Genomic DNA, 21,325 nt, shown 5'->3' on the forward strand with positions numbered 1-21,325 from the left:
GCGTGGCGGAATTTTGTTTTTTGGCCTAGGGGCGAAATTAACGACCTTTTGCAAGGCGCGCGCGCGCGTCTTCGAGAGGTAGTCAACTTCGGGCACCTTTTACCTTCCGTTGCGAATTCTGTCACGCGTTTTAACGTTTCGTAAATCTCGAATGGCTGTCTCTCTTTCTCGTGTCGCCAATAGAAGCTCGAGCAATGAGAAGTGCCCCCAAAAATTAAGTACTATCTTGTGGAAGGTTTTTAGCGAGATCCACCAAAATGTGGGTGTAATATAAGTATGCACCGAAAAAGGAAATGTGGTAGCCTCCGACAAGATCTAACTGATGGTGGAGAAAAATCTTCAAACGCGAATTGCGGGTGAACGGGACGTCGGAAGTGGGTACCGTCAAAGGGAATGTGGTAGCCCCCAACACGATCTTACTGATGGTGGATTTAAATCTTCAAACGCGAATTGCGGATGAACGGGACATCGGAAGTGGGTACCGTCAAAGGGAATGTGGTATCCTTCGACAAGATCTTTTATTCATGGTTGAGTAAAAAGTGGCTAATAGAATACTGATCTGCCACACAAAAATGCGCTGAAGTCCCTTCGATCTCACACGAGGACTTTGATAATTTTTTACTTTCCTCACTTATAGAGAGGAAAATCACATCTTCTTTGCCCTTTTTAGAGACGAAAGTTGTTGTTTCTAAAGTAGTTTCAGAAAGAAATAATAAATATATGCCTATTTAAATGCATGGCTAAACTATAAATAAATCTAACTCATTTCCACAAATTTGAATTCAAGCAATGCTAACAACTTAAAAGAAATGCAGAAAATTACTGCTCTGTAGGTAAGCGCAAATACCATAAAAATAGAATTACGGTAGGTCACGTAAAGCTTATGAAAAGTGAAAACCATTTGTTTGGCTTTGAACTTTTGGAGTGTAGTATACTTAATAATTATATAACCAGTTAAATTATACCGTTGGCGAAAGATAAAATATGAGCAACGTCATAAGTACTGTGAGTATTTAATTTATAAGCAGTATGTAGAGAATAAAATTCGAGATAAACTAAGACCATAGAGTGAGTAAGTGAAGTGCATTTATTATATGTAGTTGCATTTATATCCTATGTTTAAAGAATGGAAAACGTAAAAACCAAACAAGAAATACAGGTAAAAATCATTGTTTTAGTGATAATAGGTTGGGTTATGTAATTTAAAATTTAGGTCACAGCATGTATATTCATAGGTAATTACTCATTAACAGACCAATGGCTAAACAATTATTGTAATGTATTTATAGCATGTAGATATGTACTTGTAATTGGTGATTTTGTTACTTTGATTGGGGTGTTCCCTTTTTAATGTCATTGTCCTAACCTTGAATATAGTTTTCGGTTCTAATATGATCTTGTTGAACAATTATCCATGGCCTCTAAAGGTTATCTCGTAATCTCGCAACTACATTCCCAGTGGTTGTATGTATCCCATTCCAATCAATTATCGTAGCAATGCCTTAAGCATAGAATTAGAGTACATTAATTAATGATTAATAAGACCCTGAAATTCTAAATTGATACCAGGACAAGGAGTTCATTGAAGATTTCAAGTTGAGTGCACCATGCAATTATAGATAAAAAACAATTGAGTTTGAAGTAACTAGAAATTGTTTTAAAATATGTATCCATGGTTATTGATTATTAGCAATTACATAGCTGTAACCGAGGCTAAAATTTAGAAAATCGCCCCAAAACCCCTGCATGTAGACTTAATATAATCCGGTGTACACTCCATGAAATCATATATTTAAATTGTTTTGATTTTAAAAGAGGAAGAATGTAGTTAACAAATCGCTTTTCGACAGTTGTTACATGCACTCAACAATTGTCATTCTTGGACCCCTCACTACTAGTCTCACTTTATAGCGTAACTTGACCTGCTCTTGTTTCTTTATCATATGTAGCCACTTACAATCAATTGCCTTCTTTGCTTGATTGTGTTACTAAGTCCCATCTTCATTTGTAATCATCATTTATGTTTGCCATTAATTGCTTGTAGGGGATTTTTTTGAAAGAAATTCCCTTTATGTGATGGTTTTATTCGTCTGTCTGTTCACCTATTCCTCGTCTAACTCAAGAACGAAAAGAGACCGCGCCAATCGATTTCTGAGTTTAACAATCAGTGCTATTGAATGTGAGCAGGAGTAAAAGTTGTATCTCCGAATGTGAACCGAGTGTCAAAAAATTTTCCTACTAAAAATTGTATGTTATTAAATTTCTTACTTATTGGGTCTCACATCCCGTTTTCAACATATCCCACAATTAATTATTCCTCATTCGTAGGGTTTGAAATTGTTTATGTATATAGTGCTTGTCTGCTATACAACCAAAAACTCTAACATTTGGTTCTTTCCCTTCAGAAAAAAACACACAAGTGTTTACATGTTTCTCAAAAACGATTGAAGATATTAGAAATACGCTCTCACTGGCTTTTTTCTAGGAAATTTAGTTCTCTACAGTTTATCTTCTATACATTTTTTGTATCTATTATGGTTTGTCCCAGTTGTTTTGGAATAAATGTGAGAGAACGTGTATTTGTGGAAGTGATTGTACATTGAACCGAGTTAATTTTGATTTGTTTTATCTTTACCATTGTGCCTGTATAAATATATAATGTGGTAAATAATGGTTCATGATACCTTGAACACATTTTTGTGATGTTCAATGATTTACTTACGGCCTGGGTTTCTTCTTTCCTTGTAGGTAAAAGTAGATGTTGATGTGTCGTCCAACAATAATGTTCTAATCTTTGATGTAGTAATCTAATTTTTTTTTTCTCTCTAGGTTGTGCCGATTGCCATTGGTGTCGGAGTTGTTATAACATCGATTGTTATATACAGGCTCTATTTTTCCAATGGAAAGAGTTCCAAAGAAAAGGAATCGAAAAGTATTTGTTCAAAAACCTCAGGTCACAATAGTAACAAATGTTTTGTAGAGCAAAGTAATGAATTGGTCACATTGCAAGATCCCCAGGTGAAATATGCACTACCTCTAGTAGAAAAAGAGGAGATTAGTCACGATACTAGGAGATTTCGGTTTAAACTGCCCAGTAAAGGTCATATTCTTGGTATGTTAGAGGATATTGTAGCGATTTATTAATAACACTTTTTGTCGGTAGGCCTCCCTGTCGGCCAACACATCCATTTATCAGCAAAAATTGGAGATGACTTAATCATTCGCTCGTACACGCCAGTATCGTCCAATGAAGATCGCGGTTACGTTGATTTAGTTATAAAGGTTTACTTCAAGAATGTTCATCCCAAGTTTCCCGAAGGTGGGAAAATGTCTCAACATTTGGAAAGTTTAAAGATTGGCGACACAATAGACATCCGTGGCCCTTCTGGACGACTAAATTATCTAGGAAATGGTAAATTCTCGGTGAAAAAGCTTCGCAAAGACCCACCACAAACGATTACCGTATCGAAAGTTGGAATGATAGCAGGTGGCACCGGAATCACTCCAATGCTGCAGTTGATTCGTCACATCGTTAAAGATCCGCAAGATACAACCAAGTTATCTTTGTTATTTGCTAACCAATCAGAAAAGGACATTTTAGTGAGAAAAGAACTGGAGGAAGTTGCAGAAAACCATCCAGATCAATTTAAGCTGTGGTATACTTTGGATACAACCCCTGAGGATTGGAAGTACAGCAAAGGATTTGTTAACGACAAAATGATTCAAGATCACCTCTTCCCACCTGCGTCTGATACTTTAATAGTAATGTGTGGCCCACCTCCTATGATTAATTTTGCCTGTACCCCTGCCTTAGATAGATTGGGATATGATAAAGATCTTTGCTTTGCATATTAAATATTGTCAGCAGCAAAATGGTTAGGTAGTATTATACGAGCGAGTATACGAGTGACTTCATATAATTCCATTCTGTTTACTGTTTTTTTTATGTTTATACTTTACAGTTTTATTAAGTTATGTAAATTGTTTTTGAATAAACGTTTTTATTGTAATTGTTGGCAGGAAAAAATGCTATAGCGAAATTAAGAAAATTCCTAATAGTTCTACTTTCTTTGGTCATAGAAAATCAAATGCAATACTCAGAACCGTCCTTAGCAAATATTAATAATAATTAATTCTATGGTACCTACATTAAACTCCCAGAAATTCGAAAATACCCATATTAAAAAAATCCCAGTTTATGATGTGAAAGGCCCCTATAGAAATGATGGAGCAATTTTTTTTAATACAGGGTGCGGCACACAGCTATCTAATCCGTAAATGGTCTCAAGACTTACCATTTAAAACCAAACAAAATCTTTTAGAGGGAACAAGGAAATTATATATTTTTAATATAACATGATCGGCTAACAGTCACCACCACTTTGCTGTTGGTCCGTAGTTGGGAACGAAAATTTGGAATACTTTCTCAACATACCAATTGTGACTGCTTCTATAGTCTTTTGCTCCTACACCTCCTAAATCACAAAAAGTTCATAAAAATATAATTTAATAAAAAATATATGTATAGTTAACAAATTTTAAGTACATTAAAGCATTATGTTATAAAAATACTATGTTTATGAGAATATTAAAAATTCTTCTAAACCATGTTATTCCGTGATAACCGATTTTTCTGGAACATATCCATATAAGAATATGGAGAATATTACAAATATGGCACCCAGAAAGAATTGAAATGTTAAAACAAAATTAAATAAATATATTGACGCAATACAACTAATTACTATGGCCAAAGATGTCGCAAATCCTTTTAAAATATTGTCCGCATATTTCACCACGACTGCAACTAACAAACCTCCACCTGCTTGTAAAAGTATGAGATATCGAATAAATCTATCATATCCGAAGAAAAATCCGCGCTCCCTAATAATAGCGCCATCACTTACAAAACAAGTTAATAAACCAAACGGTATTGAGCATAAACTTAATTGTACATTTCGCATCCACACAGTCACATCACTTCCTTTGAGCATCTTTTCAAAATAAACACCTGCAAAACCGGAAAGAACGCACGCCGCTAAGGCTGCCAAAAATCCCAGCACTCTGTTCTGATCTTTGACTACAGCTACAGGAGTATTAGAATCTGCAAGTTGTACTAAAACAATACCCACAATCAAGGTTATCAGTGAAAGCCATTGTGTTTTAAGCAAACGTTTATTCAGAAGGCCTACAGCGAATAATGCTGTGGTGAGAATTTTCAATTGATAGGTCACCTAAAATGTATTGCTAAGCAAATTAGTCGTACTGCATGCTATACGTACTTGGTATGTTGCCGCATCCAAGTGAGATGCCGATATATACAATAAATTATTTTGTAAAACATATACAAAGGACGGAACACAAACTTTCAATGTATCCAACGGCTGCTTTATTATGTTTTTGTGTACTTCTTGGAACAGTTGCAGTATCCCACCTGATTGCACATAAATTATCGAAAGACATGAGACCAATTTTACTAGCTCTGCCATTAATACCGCTAGAAACAAAATTGTTATTTAAACGCCATTCTAAGCTACTAAGTACAGAAAAAGTAGATGTGAGCGAATAATATATGAATGAGAAAAACCATTTTGTCCTAATTTTGGATTGGTGATTTTCGTGTTTCAAATTTGAGCATTGGGACGGTGATTTGACATCAGTGCTATACCACCCTAGTAGACGTCCAATTGCGTTACGTCATTGATTAATTTACTTAATACTAAGTGCAATGGCTTTAGACATTATGGCAGGGCGAATTTTTAAAGATAAGAAATTATTTTGCTACCTTAAAAGGAGAAACCTTTTCAACTTTGATTCTGCAAATTTTCCAGTTAATCGAATAGGGTTAAACAAATTGTAAAAAATTGTTGAAAGGATTTGGAATAGATCTATACGCGGATCTATAGTATGGGTATTTCTGGAAAAATTCACTCACATTTCACAAATATATATTGATATTACTGATGCTTTTTTTTCCTATGAAAATCATGATTAAAACCAATAATGACTTTGAACATTCTCATGTAACAGTTCTCATCAGTTTCTCTTACACAATGACCCACGAATTTTAGAAAATTATTTTTTTAAATTACGTACTAGGTATAGAGACATGTCGTAGAAAATAAACTAGAGATCTTTTAATGAATCATTTGGAAAAAACAAAATTTTAAAAGTCGAAAAAAAGGTGTTTCTTGTAAATCAAGTATTTAATTTAAAAAAAAAACAATTTCAAAATTGTTAATATTAATTAAATGGGGCAAAATAACCTGGGAAACATACCATCAGGTTATTATGTTTTCTTAAGCCTACTACCACAAGTAAATGTTAGCGTTTTGTAGGTCTCACGATGAATGCCAGGCTATACTCGAAAAAGAGACCTTGGAATATTTTTAAAATTTAACTATATACTAATGTCCGTAAGAAGAATCCATCTAAAAAATGTTTCAATTATACTGAAAATTTCAAAATATTGGCTATTTAATATTTTTCTATTGTAAAAATGTTTTAAAAGTTGACCATGGCTCAGTGAAAAAAAACAATTGAACACTGAAGAATGAGTCATGGCCAACTAACAAAAATGGGACAATCTGTACACATACATTATGAGCAACCAATAGTATTTAAATTATCAACCGTCAGAAATTTTAATTGGACAGGTATGAATGGCCCAAACCATCACTGCAACTAATTGGTTTATATGGTGTGGTTTCACCATAGAAAAAATAGGAATTACAAAACAATCTAACTTTGTTATCGTTCCTTGGTGTAGCAAGGCATGTATTAAATAAAAACATGGAAATAAATTAGAATACTTATGGAGTATTTGTGTATATGTGGTACCACTACACCAGGACACACCTTGGTTACACCTCTTATGTTTTTACAACTCCAAATTTTGTAATTAATCAAACATTATTTGAATGTTGCATAATATTTAAAACATTAAAAATATATTACTTAAAACAACAATTTAAGATTAGGCACACTTCACAAACAAGAACACGATAACATTTGTCCTTTACCTATGTTTAACTATATAAAAATTTTATTACCTCTAAATGTGTATTAACCAAAATGTACCATAAAGTTATACTATTACTTAGAAAATGTAATAGGTAAACCACTTATGCCTGTTTGCACCGACAAATTTAAGTAGAGCTTAGCTTAAAATCCATGGGAACCATTGTCTCAATAATCGTTGCCATGGATTTTAAGCTACGCTTAAGCTAAGCTCCACTTAAATTTGTCAGTGCAAATGGCCATAACTTTCTTGAAAACAAAATTTTTATTTTAAAGCCATCTGCATAAAACTATATAGAATGTTCCGCCTACTCTAATGACCTGACAGATAAACTTAAGCTGAGCTTAGCTTAAAATCCATGACAACCATTGTCGCTATAATCGTTGCCATAGATTTTAAGCTAAGATCATCTTAAATTTGTCTGTGCAAATGGCTATAAATCGTTTAAAATAATTACTCACATAAGGTATAAATTGTGATGTGTTATTACATCTTCCTAAATATACTACAGTAAGCATAGCATACCCGCAGTATTGAGGAAATATTTTTTATTATACAAAACTTGTCAGTAAAATGACACCACTTGACTCAGAAAATAAAGTTCAATATGAGTAACATGTGATTTTCCTTACTCTTATATAAATAAGTGAGCATTAATAAAAATACATTTACCTGTGGAAGATAAGAACATGTCACCATTTCTGGTGCGAGCATGTCGCATGCTAAGACCAAGAAGAGCATTCTGTACTGTTAATGTCACAAGACTTACATATTTTAAAGTTTGTGCATGGTTCGATTCTAAACCTAAAAAAAGATATTAAGTTAATTGTCATCATCATAAACAAATAATACAACAAACCTGCTTTTTTCATTTTATTGAAAGTGGGACTGTATATGTGCGTTACCTACAAATACCTTGACTATTGAATACTTTCTAAAAAGTGAAAAACCAAGTAGATAATCAGTTAAAAAATATATATGTACCTGCTAAGCTTCAGGGTAAAGCTTTATACGTATAAACTAAGTAATAACTTAAAATAGTAGATTCAAAATAATTTCTAATTTTTAAAAAATCACTGCAAACCAATGATTCTTCGGTTGTAGACGTTGCACACCTTCCCGGTTGTCATTTTTTTAAAATTTGACATATGCAAACATCGCAATGTCATACAGGAAATAATTACGCTGTTGCCAAGATTAGCCACAAAAGTTTTGTACAAGGTGTTTCGAAATTAATGAGATCAAGATGTTACAGTTGCGACTGCTGTAAATTCCAATGCAAAATGAAAGAGTGATATAATCATTCTTACATTTGTAGTATTTCACTGAGCAAACATATGAACGATAGTAACAGGCTTCATCTCTAGCTTGAGGCTCAACCAGAACAAATAGCAAAAGGAAGTAGAATTGTTACCACGACTAATTGATTTGAGCAAATACAAGCGATGTCCCAACCTTTATTATAGGATTAAACGAATTACACCTAGAGCTGACGATAAAAATCAAACACCTCTTTGAGCCACCATAGAAATGTGGAGTGGGACATTTTCTACAACGTTCGGCAAATTTAATTCTTAAAACGTTATTTTTTTGTTATTTGCAACATTTTCAATTAACTACATGCGAAATTAGATCACTCACCAGTAGGCGAGGGACACTTTGTAACCCGAAAGCTCAATCTTCAAATGAGTATAACATTTGTTTGAAAGGGATTAAAAAAAAACTGTTCTACAATGTTGTTCCTTAACTAATCAAGTATGTACAGTGTATACAACAAAAGTCGTGGAATTCTCTCCATTTTCGTTGTCCGGCCAAGAATTGCAGTGAAACTTTTTTTTCGAATTTTTTAAAAAACTAATTCCAGATTCGTCATTTTCATGTTCAGAAACCCCTAGATACCAAATTTCGAAATCAGAATTTTTTTCGCACCCCCAAGCAGGGGTGCGCCCTTTCGTGGTCGGAATTTTGAAAAAAAATTTCAAAATCGGAGAGGGCATACCCGAAAACCTATTCAAAGACGTGCACCCATCTTTGTAACTCTTGTGGCTGCTGAGAACAAAATTAAAGAAGAAGTCCATATTTCACCACTTCTTTGGGGATGGCCCCCAAACGAAACACGTTTATTTGGAAAATATGCTTGTCTTGATCCCCTCGATCAGATCAGTCAATTTTTTTTTTTACATACGGACCATCTGACCATGTGCAAACAGAAATTATTCAACTAACACCACCAGTAGGTACTGGTCTTTCAGTAAAAAATTAAAATAAGTTAATATTAATCTGAGTATTTTAATTATTACTGCGCATACGTTCTTGACTGTGTGCCATCTGCCATCTACTAATTAAAATCTCGACACCCTGTGGTGATTTGGTGGAGTAAGTAGATTCGAGATTACGGAACACCCTATACATTTTATTACCATTTGATCTTCATCATAACCTCTTTTTTATTGTAAATTGCAGCATTCAAACTGTAGAGGTTAAAAACATAAACTAAAATTTATTTATGTGGGTTCAAACAAATAAAAAAAAATGCACTTGTACGACGCCAAGGTAGCTGATATCCTAAGATGTGCACAAAGAGATGACTCCTTTGTAAAAAGTTGCGAAGAAGATGTTCTTTCAATTTTCAAATTACTTGGTTTCAAAAACTATAATCATCTCAAAAATACTGTACCTGCAATTACTAACATCTGGTATTACTATTTCACTTCGTTGAACAAATTACAAACCTTAGGTGAAGAGTACACTGGAGTTATAAGATTTACGGATAAAAATAACATTCCATCAAAATTTGTGAGTGATTTGTGCTGTTTTTATCATTAGCGTTGCTTTTTAAGGTACAAGTTCTTTGGATACTGTTTTATATAGGTGGCGAATCATTATATAACCGATTTCTAGATAAACTAAAAACAAATATAAATAATTCTGAAACCCTAACTAACCATGCACGACTTAAGTTGATACGTGTAATAACATTTTTCAAAGAGAATAAATTGTTATTGTTACGATTACACTATTCCCTATTTTATATATATGGCAAGTACTACAATCTTTCAAATCGAATTTGGGGAATCAAATATGTAAGTTTTCTGTTGTATAGAAGCAAAAGTAATGTTAAAATTGCAGATTTTGTTACGACAGTGGCTACAAGACGATTCTTCTACCCTCAGTTTTAATATACTAGGAAAAGTGTCTCTAGCATATTTAGTGTATGCTTTGATACGTGGAATGTATTTGTCTAAAGATGAGGTGGAAGAGACTGCGATAAGCAACTACAGTAGCAGCAGCACACTATGCAGCTTATGTACAGAACCCCGGAAAGATACGTGTGCTACATCCTGTGGTCACTTATTTTGTTGGAAGTGTATTTATGAAAGCTTAAATTACCAACAATTTTGTCCTATTTGTAGAGAAATTATCCATCCTAGTAGGATTATATTTTTGCAAAATTGTGAGTAGGTAGACAACATGTTAAATGTTAGTTTACATAACTGTTATGCAATAAAATGTTCAGTGTTCATTTTGTAATTACTAATGGAGTTTAGCTAGATTGAGTTCTTAAAAAATTATGGAAAGTTTCATTGATTAGTATTGAAACTGTCCCGCATGAGGACCTATTGTTACCTGTCTCAGGGGCGAAACTCTGATGATAACAAAAAACGCTTCGAATTAGAATCTATTTGTGATATGAGTTGCGATGCGCTAATTTTCATAAGTTCAGTACTTTTAAATGTTGAATTCGCCCTCCAGGGCCACGTAAAATTTTCCATGTTGGTGCTTTTAGCAAAGGGATTTTATTCTACGAGCAAAAAAAACTTTTATTGCACCAAAAATGAGTATGCGCGAAGAATTGCATACGGGACACGGCTCAGGCATAGAGGGCTCAGCTCAGTCAGCCTCCTACGGGTGTGAACCCAGTACACTTAAAAAATAAGATTTTCTCTATGATAGTCGTTTTTCGATGGATGTAATCCGAAGAACCTTATAAATCTAAGGAATTTGAAGAGCTTAAAAAGACTAAAAATGGGGAAAAGTATTCGGTAGAATTTGTAAGATCCAAAGCAACGGAAGAATCGCAGGAATCGGCAAAAGCCCCTGAGAATCTGAAACTTCAGAACAATGAGAAGAATCCCAAAAATTAAATCTAAGTCCTCAGAAACGGTAAAATTTGAGGAATCGGAAGGAACTGAGGAATTAGAAAAATGTATAAATAATATACAAAATTACAAACATGTAAGAATCCTAATTCCCCCATGTTTGTACCTGCCTTGGTAGAAGCCATAGGACCAAGGAGCGCCATTTGAGGGGTGCTGGAAAGGGCCGTGCCCCCCGTGATCCTAAAGTATTCCAAAAAATAATCAAAACACTCGGGTACCTGTAGTAAAAGAATTGCGGTTTTCGCGACCCTGTGCCACTTTTTTGTGAAACTTAATACTAGCTATATAAACAGAACCAATGCTTGTTTCTGAGATACACAGGGTAAAAACAAAAACTTTGACTATTTGGGATGTTATATCATCTTACTATACCCATGTAATAGAAAAAAAGCAACAACTGTTTGTGTTAGATATTTTTATGCAGAATTCAGTGCCTTTGACGACAATGTTTTATATTCGTTTTCCTGATTACATTGATGTATCACTATACCTATATTTTTGTGTACCTACACATAATTATATATCTTATTATATTTTTCAATATTTTGAAATGGCATGTTGCTACAACCTGCCGTTTTTATTGATTGGCATCGGCTTCCATGGATACAATAAACAAAACAAAATCTCCATAAATCCATAGCCTACCATTTAAACACTGCAAAAACTAAAATAAACATTTTTTACCCCCTTTTTCTATCTTACATGGGTGGTAAAATATGATAACATCCCCAAAAATTCAAACTTTCCGTTTTCACCCTGTATCTCAGAATGATTCTGTTTGTGGTATTAAAAGTTTTATAAAAAAGTGGCACAGGGTGGCGAAAACCACAAGTCTATCATTAAAAATAGCTGGCAGTCTCAACCGAAATAGGACATACGGTACATACACTAGTAGTCAAAACTTTCATGTAATCGCATCGCTTAGCCCCCCTCCCCCCCTAATGTTAAGGTGAAATGACGCCCCTGGGTTGAACTCGCTGCGGCGCTCAGTGCCAGCCTAACAGCCAATGCGCCATGGAAATGCTGTAATTGGTGATTTGGGACCCTAAAGGCGCCCTGCTTACCAAGTTTATTCCTAGAAGGACCACCATTAAATTGGAACGTCATTACAAGACCTAGAGAGAAACTTAGACGAGCCATCAAAAAACTCCGAAGAGGTAGACTGACCATCAAAGGTATAAGGTTGACTATGCGCGCTTGAACGGCTCTCGCCGAAACACGGATTTTATGGCCAAATTTGGCTGGGATCTCCTGTAAGTTGCAACAGCCGCTGATCTCACACGAGTAATATCCACGTTCCCAGAACAATTAAAGCTTGGGTAGCCAACGCTTCGCTTCATCAATGAACTGGCGGCGGACTTTTTTGAAGCGGGTTCGAGCGGGCGAGTTGCCTTTGGAAGTTCAAGTTAAATATTCCCATACCTATAAACAAAAATTCCAAAGGCGACTCGACAGTCGATACCAACACTTTTGATCGTATAGTATTATCGTCACATCATCAAAAATTATTTTCTGAAACTACTTTAGAAACAATTACTTTCGTCTTTAAAAAGGGCGAAGAAAATGCGATTTTCCTCTCTAGTGAGGAAAGCAAAAAGCAATTTGTATTTGAGTTGAACAATGTATTTAGAAACCTGTGCTTTCTCTAATATTTGGAGATGATTGGTGTAAAAAAGTAACATAAAAATGTATGAAGTTGGCAAATCATACACCTACCTAATCATTAAAAATATTCTAAGTATAAGGCCGATTTGTAATTTTCCCTTGAAATGAATGGCATTACAAATGAGAGTGGCTCGTTTCTATCGGGCGGAAAGGCGCATCAAAGGCCCCAGGCAAGTGTAGTAAAAGTTTGATGGTGCTTTTATGGCTCATATATTCCCAGAATATCGCATTAAAGTCGCAGACGACAGATTTTGATTAGGAGAACAGAAAATGCGAGAGATGAACTTCAGCGATTATCGTTTCCTATTTTTTTACGTTTGCGCGTTCAGTTGTCAGATGGCGACTACGTAGATGTTTGAATTTTTTCCCGGGTGTGAAGGAGATAGGTGAGGTAGAAAACTGGCTTTGGGAGTGCTTACCATGCGCGCTTCGGGTGCGCGGTAGTTGTTGCGTTGTCTAGATTCTTTGTACCATTCCTAGCATACCAATAACAGACCAACTCCTCATATTTACGTACGAAAATCCGCTCTAATTATCTGCAAACTTGCCGACAAGGCGTGAATCTTCATTTTGGGTAAGTACGAACTTGTTTCGGAACAGTTTTCATACAGTTTATCTAGTGTTTTAGGCTAAATATCCGTTAGAATGCCAACAATGTGTCCACAATTCCTCCAATACTTTACATACTTGTCATGCTTGCTACTACGAAGCTCTGACGACTTACGACGACGGCGCGTTTCGGTTGATGATGAATTTTGAATGGGAAAAAATAATAAATATGAATTATTGTTTTAAGAAATTTACGTTACGAACTGATGCTATTGATCCAAGTTATAAAGTGAACAGTGAAACAGTAGTGGACGTTAGACCGGACTGCACAGTGGACGATCAGAGCCGGACGCCGCCGCGTATTTTTGTTGCCATTATGTTTAAACCGCAGTTTGTTTACAACAATTGACGCGACGCCGACGGCCGTGTTGTGTGTTCACTTTTGTTTGTGATTGTTGTTGTTTTTGGTGCCGATGAGGATTGTTCTTGTGCGGTGTTGTTAAAAAGTAATTGACTAAATGCCGTCGGAATAAGGAATTTAAGGGCTTCGTAAGCAGCAAGTGGATTATTATGTATCTAGGTATACCGATTTCGCTACTACACTTCCCATTCTTTCCCAAATTTCCCATAGTAAACCCCAATTAACATTTTAAGGAACTTTTTAATCGATTTTAGTTTACGTTCAACAGGCGGGAAACAAAGCTCCGCACTGTATTTTTACACACGAGGTAACAATAACAATCTTTTTTACATGTGGTATTGTTACTATGACTCACTTTTATCTTTAATCATATCATTACTGATTATGCCAACGCGTTGTCAACAAATTTAAAAAGATTTCTGAGCAGGTTTCCCCATTGACTAAACCGATCAAGTGCGCCGCTTAAACATGCACAATTATTAATCTTTAATTTAAATTTAATAGCAGACCTCATAAACCATTAAATTTAAGTCAATGTGAATGGATAATTATATCGTAACGTTACATATTGCTTAATTTTGGGTAATTACTTATACCAATTTTATATTTGAAGTTTCGACAATTATGACAATAGGTGTTTTGCCTAAATGCCTGCAATTAAAATATATCGGTTCACGAGAATTTTGATGCTTGTGTAAAGATAATCCAAATACTCAATCGGTAGGTACATAAAGGCGAACATGAGTGTGTAAATTATTCTTCCGAATTAACTATTGGAATAACCTTTCCTATAATTGCCGAATCGAACACTTGCAATAATTGCTATGTACGGATTTTCCTTCCATTTAAGTATAGAACAATATTCACAGCCGAACCGACAGTGAGAGACGGACGGATAATAATCAGGACGGACAGGCAGACGTCGCAGTTCGAATAATTGGTTCCAATCTAAAGTTAGGAATGTACGCATGAGTGGAGAAATCAGGTTTTGTTGAAATAGTAGGTCATTTATAGTTTTGGTTACATTAAAATGCTATGCAGACAGACGGGTAGATCATTATAAGCGTCAGTAATGGGAAACCTAGAACCTATAAGTAGAAAAAAACCCGAGGAAAAAACTATAGTTATCTCTTTAAAAGCTGTAAAAAATTTCAAGTGTTTATTACTCGGTTTCTTAAAGTTCAGCCAGAGCCTTGTAATGAAGTAATTGATGGAAAGGAGAACAAGATACGAAGAATCGCATACGATTTTCAGTTTGAGAATTTTTTTGCCACTCTGCTCGCATTCGGATACCAGACTTTTAATCCGGCCCATATTCAATAGCACTGATCCTCGAACTCGTAGAAATCGATTTGCGAACGTTTGACATCGCCTGTCTCCTTTTGTTAGACGAGGAACAGACGGATAGACTGATATTTATTATTAGTAGGAGTTCCATTTTGTTTCCGTTTCAGTGTCATGGGGGTCCCGAGATGAGTCCATGACATACAATTTTGATTGAAGTGGAGAACGCAGTCGGTCTCATTAAGGCCGGATGTCCACCGCATCGGAACGACCAAGATCGGTGCGATTTGAATCGCCCGATCAAGATCGCGCGCGTGTGCTCCTATTGAAAGCCTGTCCACAGGCTCGATTTTTGTCGGGACCGATCGAAATCGCAACCGACTATTTTCGCCCGACCCGACGTTCTTGAACGATCATTTGTCGGCAGTCGTGTGTCATAATAATCAAAAGTGCTGGTAATCTTTTTTCTACCGTCACACATCTTCTGTAATTGGTTTTTTTTGGCAATTAATGGTCGAGCAATGTCAGCCAAAGGAAAAAACTACTCTTGGACATAACGATACATACATTTAAATTTGTGTTCATGCTTCGCAAGTTCATGGGCACAAATGAAAGTACCTCTGTTTCTTTTATTAGTTATGTACGGAAGAACCCAATAACTGTGGTGGTGAATTATCTTTTGCCTGTGGTGCAAAAGCATGACAACTGCTTCACTTGACATTTTATTTAATGTCAACTGTCAACCCGATAAAAATCGTTCGAAAGGCGATCTTCCTATGGACATGAATTGCCAATTTTAGTCGGCCCGATCAATCTGGATACGACTACAGTTGAACCGATCTTCGTCGCCCCGATTCGGTGGACATCCGGCCTAAGGCAACTCAATTGAGTATGTGATTATCCCTTTTGACAACCCCCCTAAACAAATTCGAAAATTGTAATGTTATAAGCTTAAGTGTAGGCGAGAGTGTAGGTACCGAATGTAGTACTCCCTTCATTTTCATTCAGACATGTTGCTCTAGAATCGTTCCTTGAAAAGAATGTACAACGGATACCGAGCCCATTTCATAGTGGATTAAATTTGCGTGCATATCATGTATCAGAAATATGTCGACATGACATGATGAAATTGGTTGGTATAGCTCACAATGGGGTAGCTTGATCAGGAATTGTAAAACACTAAATCTCCCCACGCATCCAAAGTTCCAAAGTAAGACTTTGGATGCGTGGGGAGATTTAGTGTTTTACAATTCCTGAACATGTCGACATATTGAAAATATCGGAAAATATTTAAGCAATTTCAAAAATGTTTGGAAAATATGCAAAAAATATTTAAGAATCTTAGGAATATTTGAATAAACATACATTTAAGAAATTCTAGAAGTCTTGCTTAAAAATTTGGGAAAATGCTTCAAAAATTTGCCAGAAATGGAAATCGGTAAGAAATTTTTGTAAGCAGAATCATCTTCGGAATCATCTACTTAAACATTTTACGTTTAACTAAATAAAATGTTGGAAATGCGTAATTAATTTGGAAATGTTTGGAATGTGTCAATAATTTTGTGATAAATGATTAGAAATGTATAATAATATTTCAAATGGTGCATGTTGAAAATGTGTAGAAAATTTGGAAATGTTTTAGAAATTGCCGAGAAATTGCCGAAAATTTGCTGCATTTTTTTTTTAAATTTCGGATATATTTTTGTTCGAAATGTTGTCACAGATTATAGAAATGTGGGGAAAAGTGCAGGAAAATTTGAAAATGTTTCTTGAATTTTTGAAATGCTTCAGAAAATGTTTCGGAAATATTAATAACGAGATTAGTAACGTTTCATAAACATTTGAATGCGATTTTTGATGTTGTTTTATAAACGTGTAGACAATTTTATAAAGGTGTAAACGAGGGTGTAAAACATCGTGCAAAACCCATATTTTGGAATAGTTAAAAAAATTAAGAAATATTTTTGATTGAAATAATATGAATGATAGAATTGTTTCATACGGTGTTTCAATACTTTGTGTACACACTTATTTTTTCGTGGCAAGTGTTTCCAAAAAATTCCAAAAACTTTTGTTTAGTAATCGCTATGGATGCAAATTTAATCCAAGATCACAGGTGAAATGGAATATCCGAAACTGGATTTAAATGGCCTGTTTCGACGTTCTTTTCTTCGAATCAGCGTTTATTACGGGGGTCCGTTTTGGTTATACGCATAGCGGCGATGACGTCACGTTACCGGAAATGTTATTTTAGCCCCCCTTCCGAATAGAAGTATTGTTTCGCCGTCCTCGCCTGCTCTAAAATATCGAAGAGCTAAAAAATGCTAAATTTTAGGTAGTTCGTTTAATTTTACAATCAATCAATCAATCAATCAATACTTTATTATCAATAAACAGTAGAACTATATAAGATTCGACAAACAAAACAAATTAAAATATATTAAACCTGAATATCACAGATCAATGGACTGGGATTGAAGAAACTCGTTCACTGAATAGAAGGCATTTGCTTTTAGATAATTGCTAATAACATTTTTTAGCTGAGTTATTGGTAATGATCGATATTTTAAAGGTATTTTGTTGTAAAATTTACTTCCATAGTAATTAATGCAATTTAGTGAAGTAGTTAGACGAACTTGATTTGTGCGTAAATTACCGATACTTCTCGTTACATATCGATGAGTAAAATCACTAGACGAAATATTGTTAATAACATGTAAAATGCAATTTAAAATATAAATACATGGCAAAGTTAAGATACCGAGATCAATGAATTTGTACCTACAGCAAGCTCTATAATTAAGGTTAGATATTATTCGGATGTCACGTCTTTGAATTGAAAATATTCTTTTCATTCCTGCCGAATGCCCCCACGTTATAACGAATAACTCATAATAGAATGAAAGCATCCATAATATGCACTGATCTACATCAGTAGATACTGTAGATTTCAAACAACGTAGCAAATAACATGCTTTTGATAGCTTGATTGATAAGTGGTTACAGTTACAATGGGCAAGCCAATTCAATTAAGGATCAATCAACACTCCTAAAAATTTAACTTGTGTGGGATTATTTTACTCCCTCCGTGCGTCTTAATGTAAAAATACATTTTTCACATTTGCTTTGGTTAATTTTTAATCTATTATTTACTATCCATTCTTCGACATCCCCCAAGATGCGTGTTTCATGATTCAGATCCTGACATCTTCTCAATAAAGTGGTGTCATCAGCATAAAGAATTATATCATTGGGATGAGTTAAAAAAGCTAAATCATTTATATATATTAAAAATAAAATCGGACCAAGTACCGACCCCTGTGGTACACCAGCAGTGATACTTTGATAATTTGATTGTGATTGATTGAAATATACATATTGAGTTCGAGCACTCAGATATGATTTCAATAGTGAAAGGCTATTACCAGAAAAGTTATATTTAGCTAGTTTGTTAATTAAAATGGAGTGATTAACACAATCAAATGCTTTAGTGAGGTCCAAGAAATTTGCAATACAGAAATCATTGGCCTCAAAACAGGTTAAAATATTATTTGTCAAATTTAATATGGCACTAGACGTAGATTTATTCGCACGAAATCCATATTGACTACAAGAAAGTAATTTGTTAGACTCAAAATAATGCATGATTTGAACTTTTAAAGCTTTTTCAAAAATTTTTGAGAAAACTGGTGGTATAGACAGTGGTCGGTAATTGGTCAGAAGATTTTCGTCACCACCTTTATGGAGTAGAACAACTTTAGAAACTTTTAACTGTTCAGGGTAAGTAGATTCACGATTTACGAAATGTAGATACAATTTTCATTATTCTACTTTCAAAAACCACTGTGAAATGTATTAAATATGGTGGAGGTGAGTAATAAAAATGAAATTCCGCTAAAAGTATTAAACGTTTCTCTGAAATAAGTACTTGATGGTTGTTAATTTTTGATTTTTCAAACCTCTTAATTTTAGTTTACCGGTTGAATGCGTTTTCCTGCCAAAATTATCATGATTTATTTTCCGCCGTATCACGGGAGTACGCCCATCAAGTCATCACTAATATTTAATATTTTCGAGAATAATCGTTTACGTATTTTCTTGATAGTGTTGCGGTATTCTAGATATTTCTAAATATTTTCAGGATTTTTAATGTTTTAAAACTATTTAACGGGTAGTCAGTGTACAGGGTGGTTTAAATTCGTGGCTCACCATCGGGATCTCCGTAAGGGTGCGAGATCCAGTATAGGTTAATTGGGGACAAAGTTGTCTTTTTTTGTGTCTAAAATCGCATCTGAAATTTTTGAAAATTTGAAATCAACTCGGATATCTCGGAAAAACTGAAAATGTCAAATTTCGTTTCCATTTTCTCTAGGTTAAACGGTCGGAAATGGACGGTTCCCGTTAGCAGCGTTTACGGGCTTTTTTTTCGGAGAGTCAGAATCTGTTATCAGAATTTCCCTCGGATTTTCCATAACACACTAGATGCTAGAAGCTACAGGCTACTACTAACTTACTATCTTACTTCTTAAGTTCTTACGGACGCCATATTGGAATTTTACGAAATGAGATAGAGGACAAAAAAAGAAATTCATTCCCTACAGTGGTCGCTGCATTTTTTGGGACACGAGTAGTCGATGCGGTCTCATGCTCCGCAGGAGTTATATATGATCCTACAGGGTTAATTGCGAGGGCAGACTTCGGCAATGCTGCAGGACTGAAATTCGCCCTTCATTTGAATGTTTTGGAATCAATCTTTCTTTCTTTTTTTGAATAATAGGTAATTATAATTATATATAAAAAAAATAATTATTAATACTATAAAAAAATTTACAAAAAATCGAGCAAAAAATATAGTAAGTAAACGCTTTTTACATTTTTTAACCCCAGTTTTAATGTTTATAATAATGTACATACCAAGAATAAATAAATTAACTCTTATAACAGTTTAAAATAACATAAAAAGTAAGTTTATTTTAATTTACCAAGAAGCACTTTGGATACCTTCAACACTTATGGAGCGGACAGTTAGGCACTGATTCTTCATAAGGGTATTGTCAGAAGGTAACAAGAGCATGAGAGTGGAGGGGGGGAGGGGGTCTAAATAGTCGTGTAATTACAAAAAATCAATGGTGGGGAGCTATGTTGAGCATTCAGTAAGATCTATAGTTAACCGTGTATGTTTTGTTGAGAAATGAATGTACCTAAATTTGATTTTGGAATTTTACTTGTAAATTTATGTAAAAGTATAGAGATCATTATTTTTCTTCATTTGTCCTCTATCTCATTCCTTAAAAATCCTATATGGCGCCCATAAGAAAGTAGTAGCCTGAAATAACGGGCGATCGAAAATCAGTGGCGGTCGAGTCGCCTTTGGAAGTTCAAGTTAAGTACCAAGGATGCTATATAATATATTATATAATATAATATTATATATATAATATAATATTATATATATAATATAATATTATATAATATATCATATAGCATCCTTGGTTAAGTACTATTTCCCAATGCAAACAAAAATTCCAAAGGAGTCTCGACTGCAACTCTTTTTTGATCCCATAATAAGAAATAATTCAGGCTCCATTAACCTAGCCCCCCCACAATCAAATTTTCAATTTTTTATTTTGCGAAAGTTTAGTGCTAATTATGTGCTGGTTTGTGCCGCAAAGAAAAAGTTTTGTGCTATTACCGTTTATGGGGTATTAATTTTTTAAGATAGGGGGGCTAGGTTAATGATAGCCCCCCCACATTACATATTAAAATATTTTTTTATGCAATAGGTTTGTGCTAGTTATGTGCTCGTTTGTGCCGTAAAAAAAAGTTTTGTGCTATTACCGTTAATGAGGTATTAATTTTTCAAGATAGGGGGGCTAGGTTAATGATAGCCTCCCCACATTAAATTTTCAATAATTTTTTTATGCAGTAGGTTTGTGCTAGTTATGTGCTGGTTTGTGCCGTAAAGAAAAAGTTTTGTGCTGTTACCATTAATGAGATATTAATTTTTTAAGATGAAGGAGCTAAGTTAATGATATCTACCCTCAAATTAATATTAATATTATAACGTATTTTTTAGTAACAAAAAGAAGCTTTACATTTCACAGTGCCTGGGTGGATGGCTGGGCGGATAGATAAACTCTTGATCTAGACGTCTTATTTTCAATCAACGCTACTAGTGATTTGTTATGCGAAACATCGATAAACTTATAAGAACTTTTAGATTTT

At 34.6% G+C, this 21,325-nt stretch overlaps 3 protein-coding genes across 5 annotated transcripts; 2 read left to right on the plus strand and 1 right to left on the minus strand.

Annotated features, from left to right (window-relative positions):
• The first annotated feature begins 845 nt into the window (after positions 1 to 845).
• LOC116162729 (NADH-cytochrome b5 reductase 3) lies at positions 846 to 4,010 on the plus strand. Of its 2 annotated transcripts, XM_031476418.1 has the most exons (5): positions 1,053 to 1,068; positions 1,126 to 1,159; positions 2,830 to 2,932; positions 2,981 to 3,112; positions 3,164 to 4,010. In XM_031476418.1, exons 2-5 carry the CDS (start codon positions 1,127 to 1,129, stop codon positions 3,853 to 3,855), a joined length of 960 nt encoding a protein of 319 aa, XP_031332278.1. In that variant the 5' UTR covers positions 1,053 to 1,068; position 1,126; the 3' UTR covers positions 3,856 to 4,010. The 2 variants fall into 2 exon arrangements, with proteins under 2 accessions (XP_031332279.1, XP_031332278.1); XM_031476419.1 differs by lacking the exons at positions 1,053 to 1,068; positions 1,126 to 1,159 and adding an exon at positions 846 to 1,005.
• A 480-nt stretch (positions 4,011 to 4,490) lies between these two features.
• Positions 4,491 to 8,172, minus strand: LOC116162728 (UDP-N-acetylglucosamine transporter). 2 transcript variants are annotated; one of them, XM_031476417.1, is made up of 5 exons: positions 8,006 to 8,172; positions 7,881 to 7,926; positions 7,694 to 7,825; positions 5,283 to 5,497; positions 4,491 to 5,234 (listed from the first exon to the last, which is right to left on the minus strand). In XM_031476417.1, exons 2-5 carry the CDS (start codon positions 7,891 to 7,893, stop codon positions 4,611 to 4,613), a joined length of 984 nt encoding a protein of 327 aa, XP_031332277.1. In that variant the 5' UTR covers positions 7,894 to 7,926; positions 8,006 to 8,172; the 3' UTR covers positions 4,491 to 4,610. The 2 variants fall into 2 exon arrangements, with proteins under 2 accessions (XP_031332277.1, XP_031332276.1); XM_031476416.1 differs by having other exon boundaries at positions 7,881 to 7,955; positions 8,006 to 8,171.
• Positions 8,173 to 9,481: 1,309 nt separating this feature from the next.
• Positions 9,482 to 10,542, plus strand: LOC116163569 (peroxisome biogenesis factor 10-like). The gene is made up of 3 exons (XM_031477570.1): positions 9,482 to 9,817; positions 9,862 to 10,104; positions 10,151 to 10,542. Exons 1-3 carry the CDS (start codon positions 9,554 to 9,556, stop codon positions 10,481 to 10,483), a joined length of 840 nt encoding a protein of 279 aa, XP_031333430.1. The 5' UTR covers positions 9,482 to 9,553; the 3' UTR covers positions 10,484 to 10,542.
• Positions 10,543 to 21,325: the final 10,783 nt, after the last annotated feature.

The sequence above is a fragment of the Photinus pyralis genome, unplaced genomic scaffold (genome assembly GCF_008802855.1).
Source record: "Photinus pyralis isolate 1611_PpyrPB1 unplaced genomic scaffold, Ppyr1.3 Ppyr1.4_LG2, whole genome shotgun sequence".
Taxonomy (NCBI): Eukaryota; Metazoa; Arthropoda; class Insecta; order Coleoptera; family Lampyridae; genus Photinus; species Photinus pyralis.

What these genes read in the sequence shown, in the direction of transcription:
- LOC116162729 (XM_031476418.1), top strand. Translation starts at nt 1,127, where the DNA reads ATGGAAAACGTAAAAACCAAACAAGAAATACAG. An exon ending in AAACCAAACAAGAAATACAG is followed by an intron (nt 1,160 to 2,829) that starts GTAAAAATCATT and finishes TTTTCTCTCTAG; the next exon opens with GTTGTGCCGATTGCCATTGG. An exon ending in CAGTAAAGGTCATATTCTTG is followed by an intron (nt 3,113 to 3,163) that starts GTATGTTAGAGG and finishes TTTTGTCGGTAG; the next exon opens with GCCTCCCTGTCGGCCAACAC.
- LOC116162728 (XM_031476417.1), bottom strand. An exon ending in CATGTTCTTATCTTCCACAG is followed by an intron (nt 5,498 to 7,693) that starts GTAAATGTATTT and finishes TTTTGTTTCTAG; the next exon opens with CGGTATTAATGGCAGAGCTA. An exon ending in TGGATGCGGCAACATACCAA is followed by an intron (nt 5,235 to 5,282) that starts GTACGTATAGCA and finishes AATACATTTTAG; the next exon opens with GTGACCTATCAATTGAAAAT.
- LOC116163569 (XM_031477570.1), top strand. Translation starts at nt 9,554, where the DNA reads ATGCACTTGTACGACGCCAAGGTAGCTGATATCCTAAGATGTGCACAA. An exon ending in ATAACATTCCATCAAAATTT is followed by an intron (nt 9,818 to 9,861) that starts GTGAGTGATTTG and finishes TTGCTTTTTAAG; the next exon opens with GTACAAGTTCTTTGGATACT. An exon ending in GAATTTGGGGAATCAAATAT is followed by an intron (nt 10,105 to 10,150) that starts GTAAGTTTTCTG and finishes TTAAAATTGCAG; the next exon opens with ATTTTGTTACGACAGTGGCT.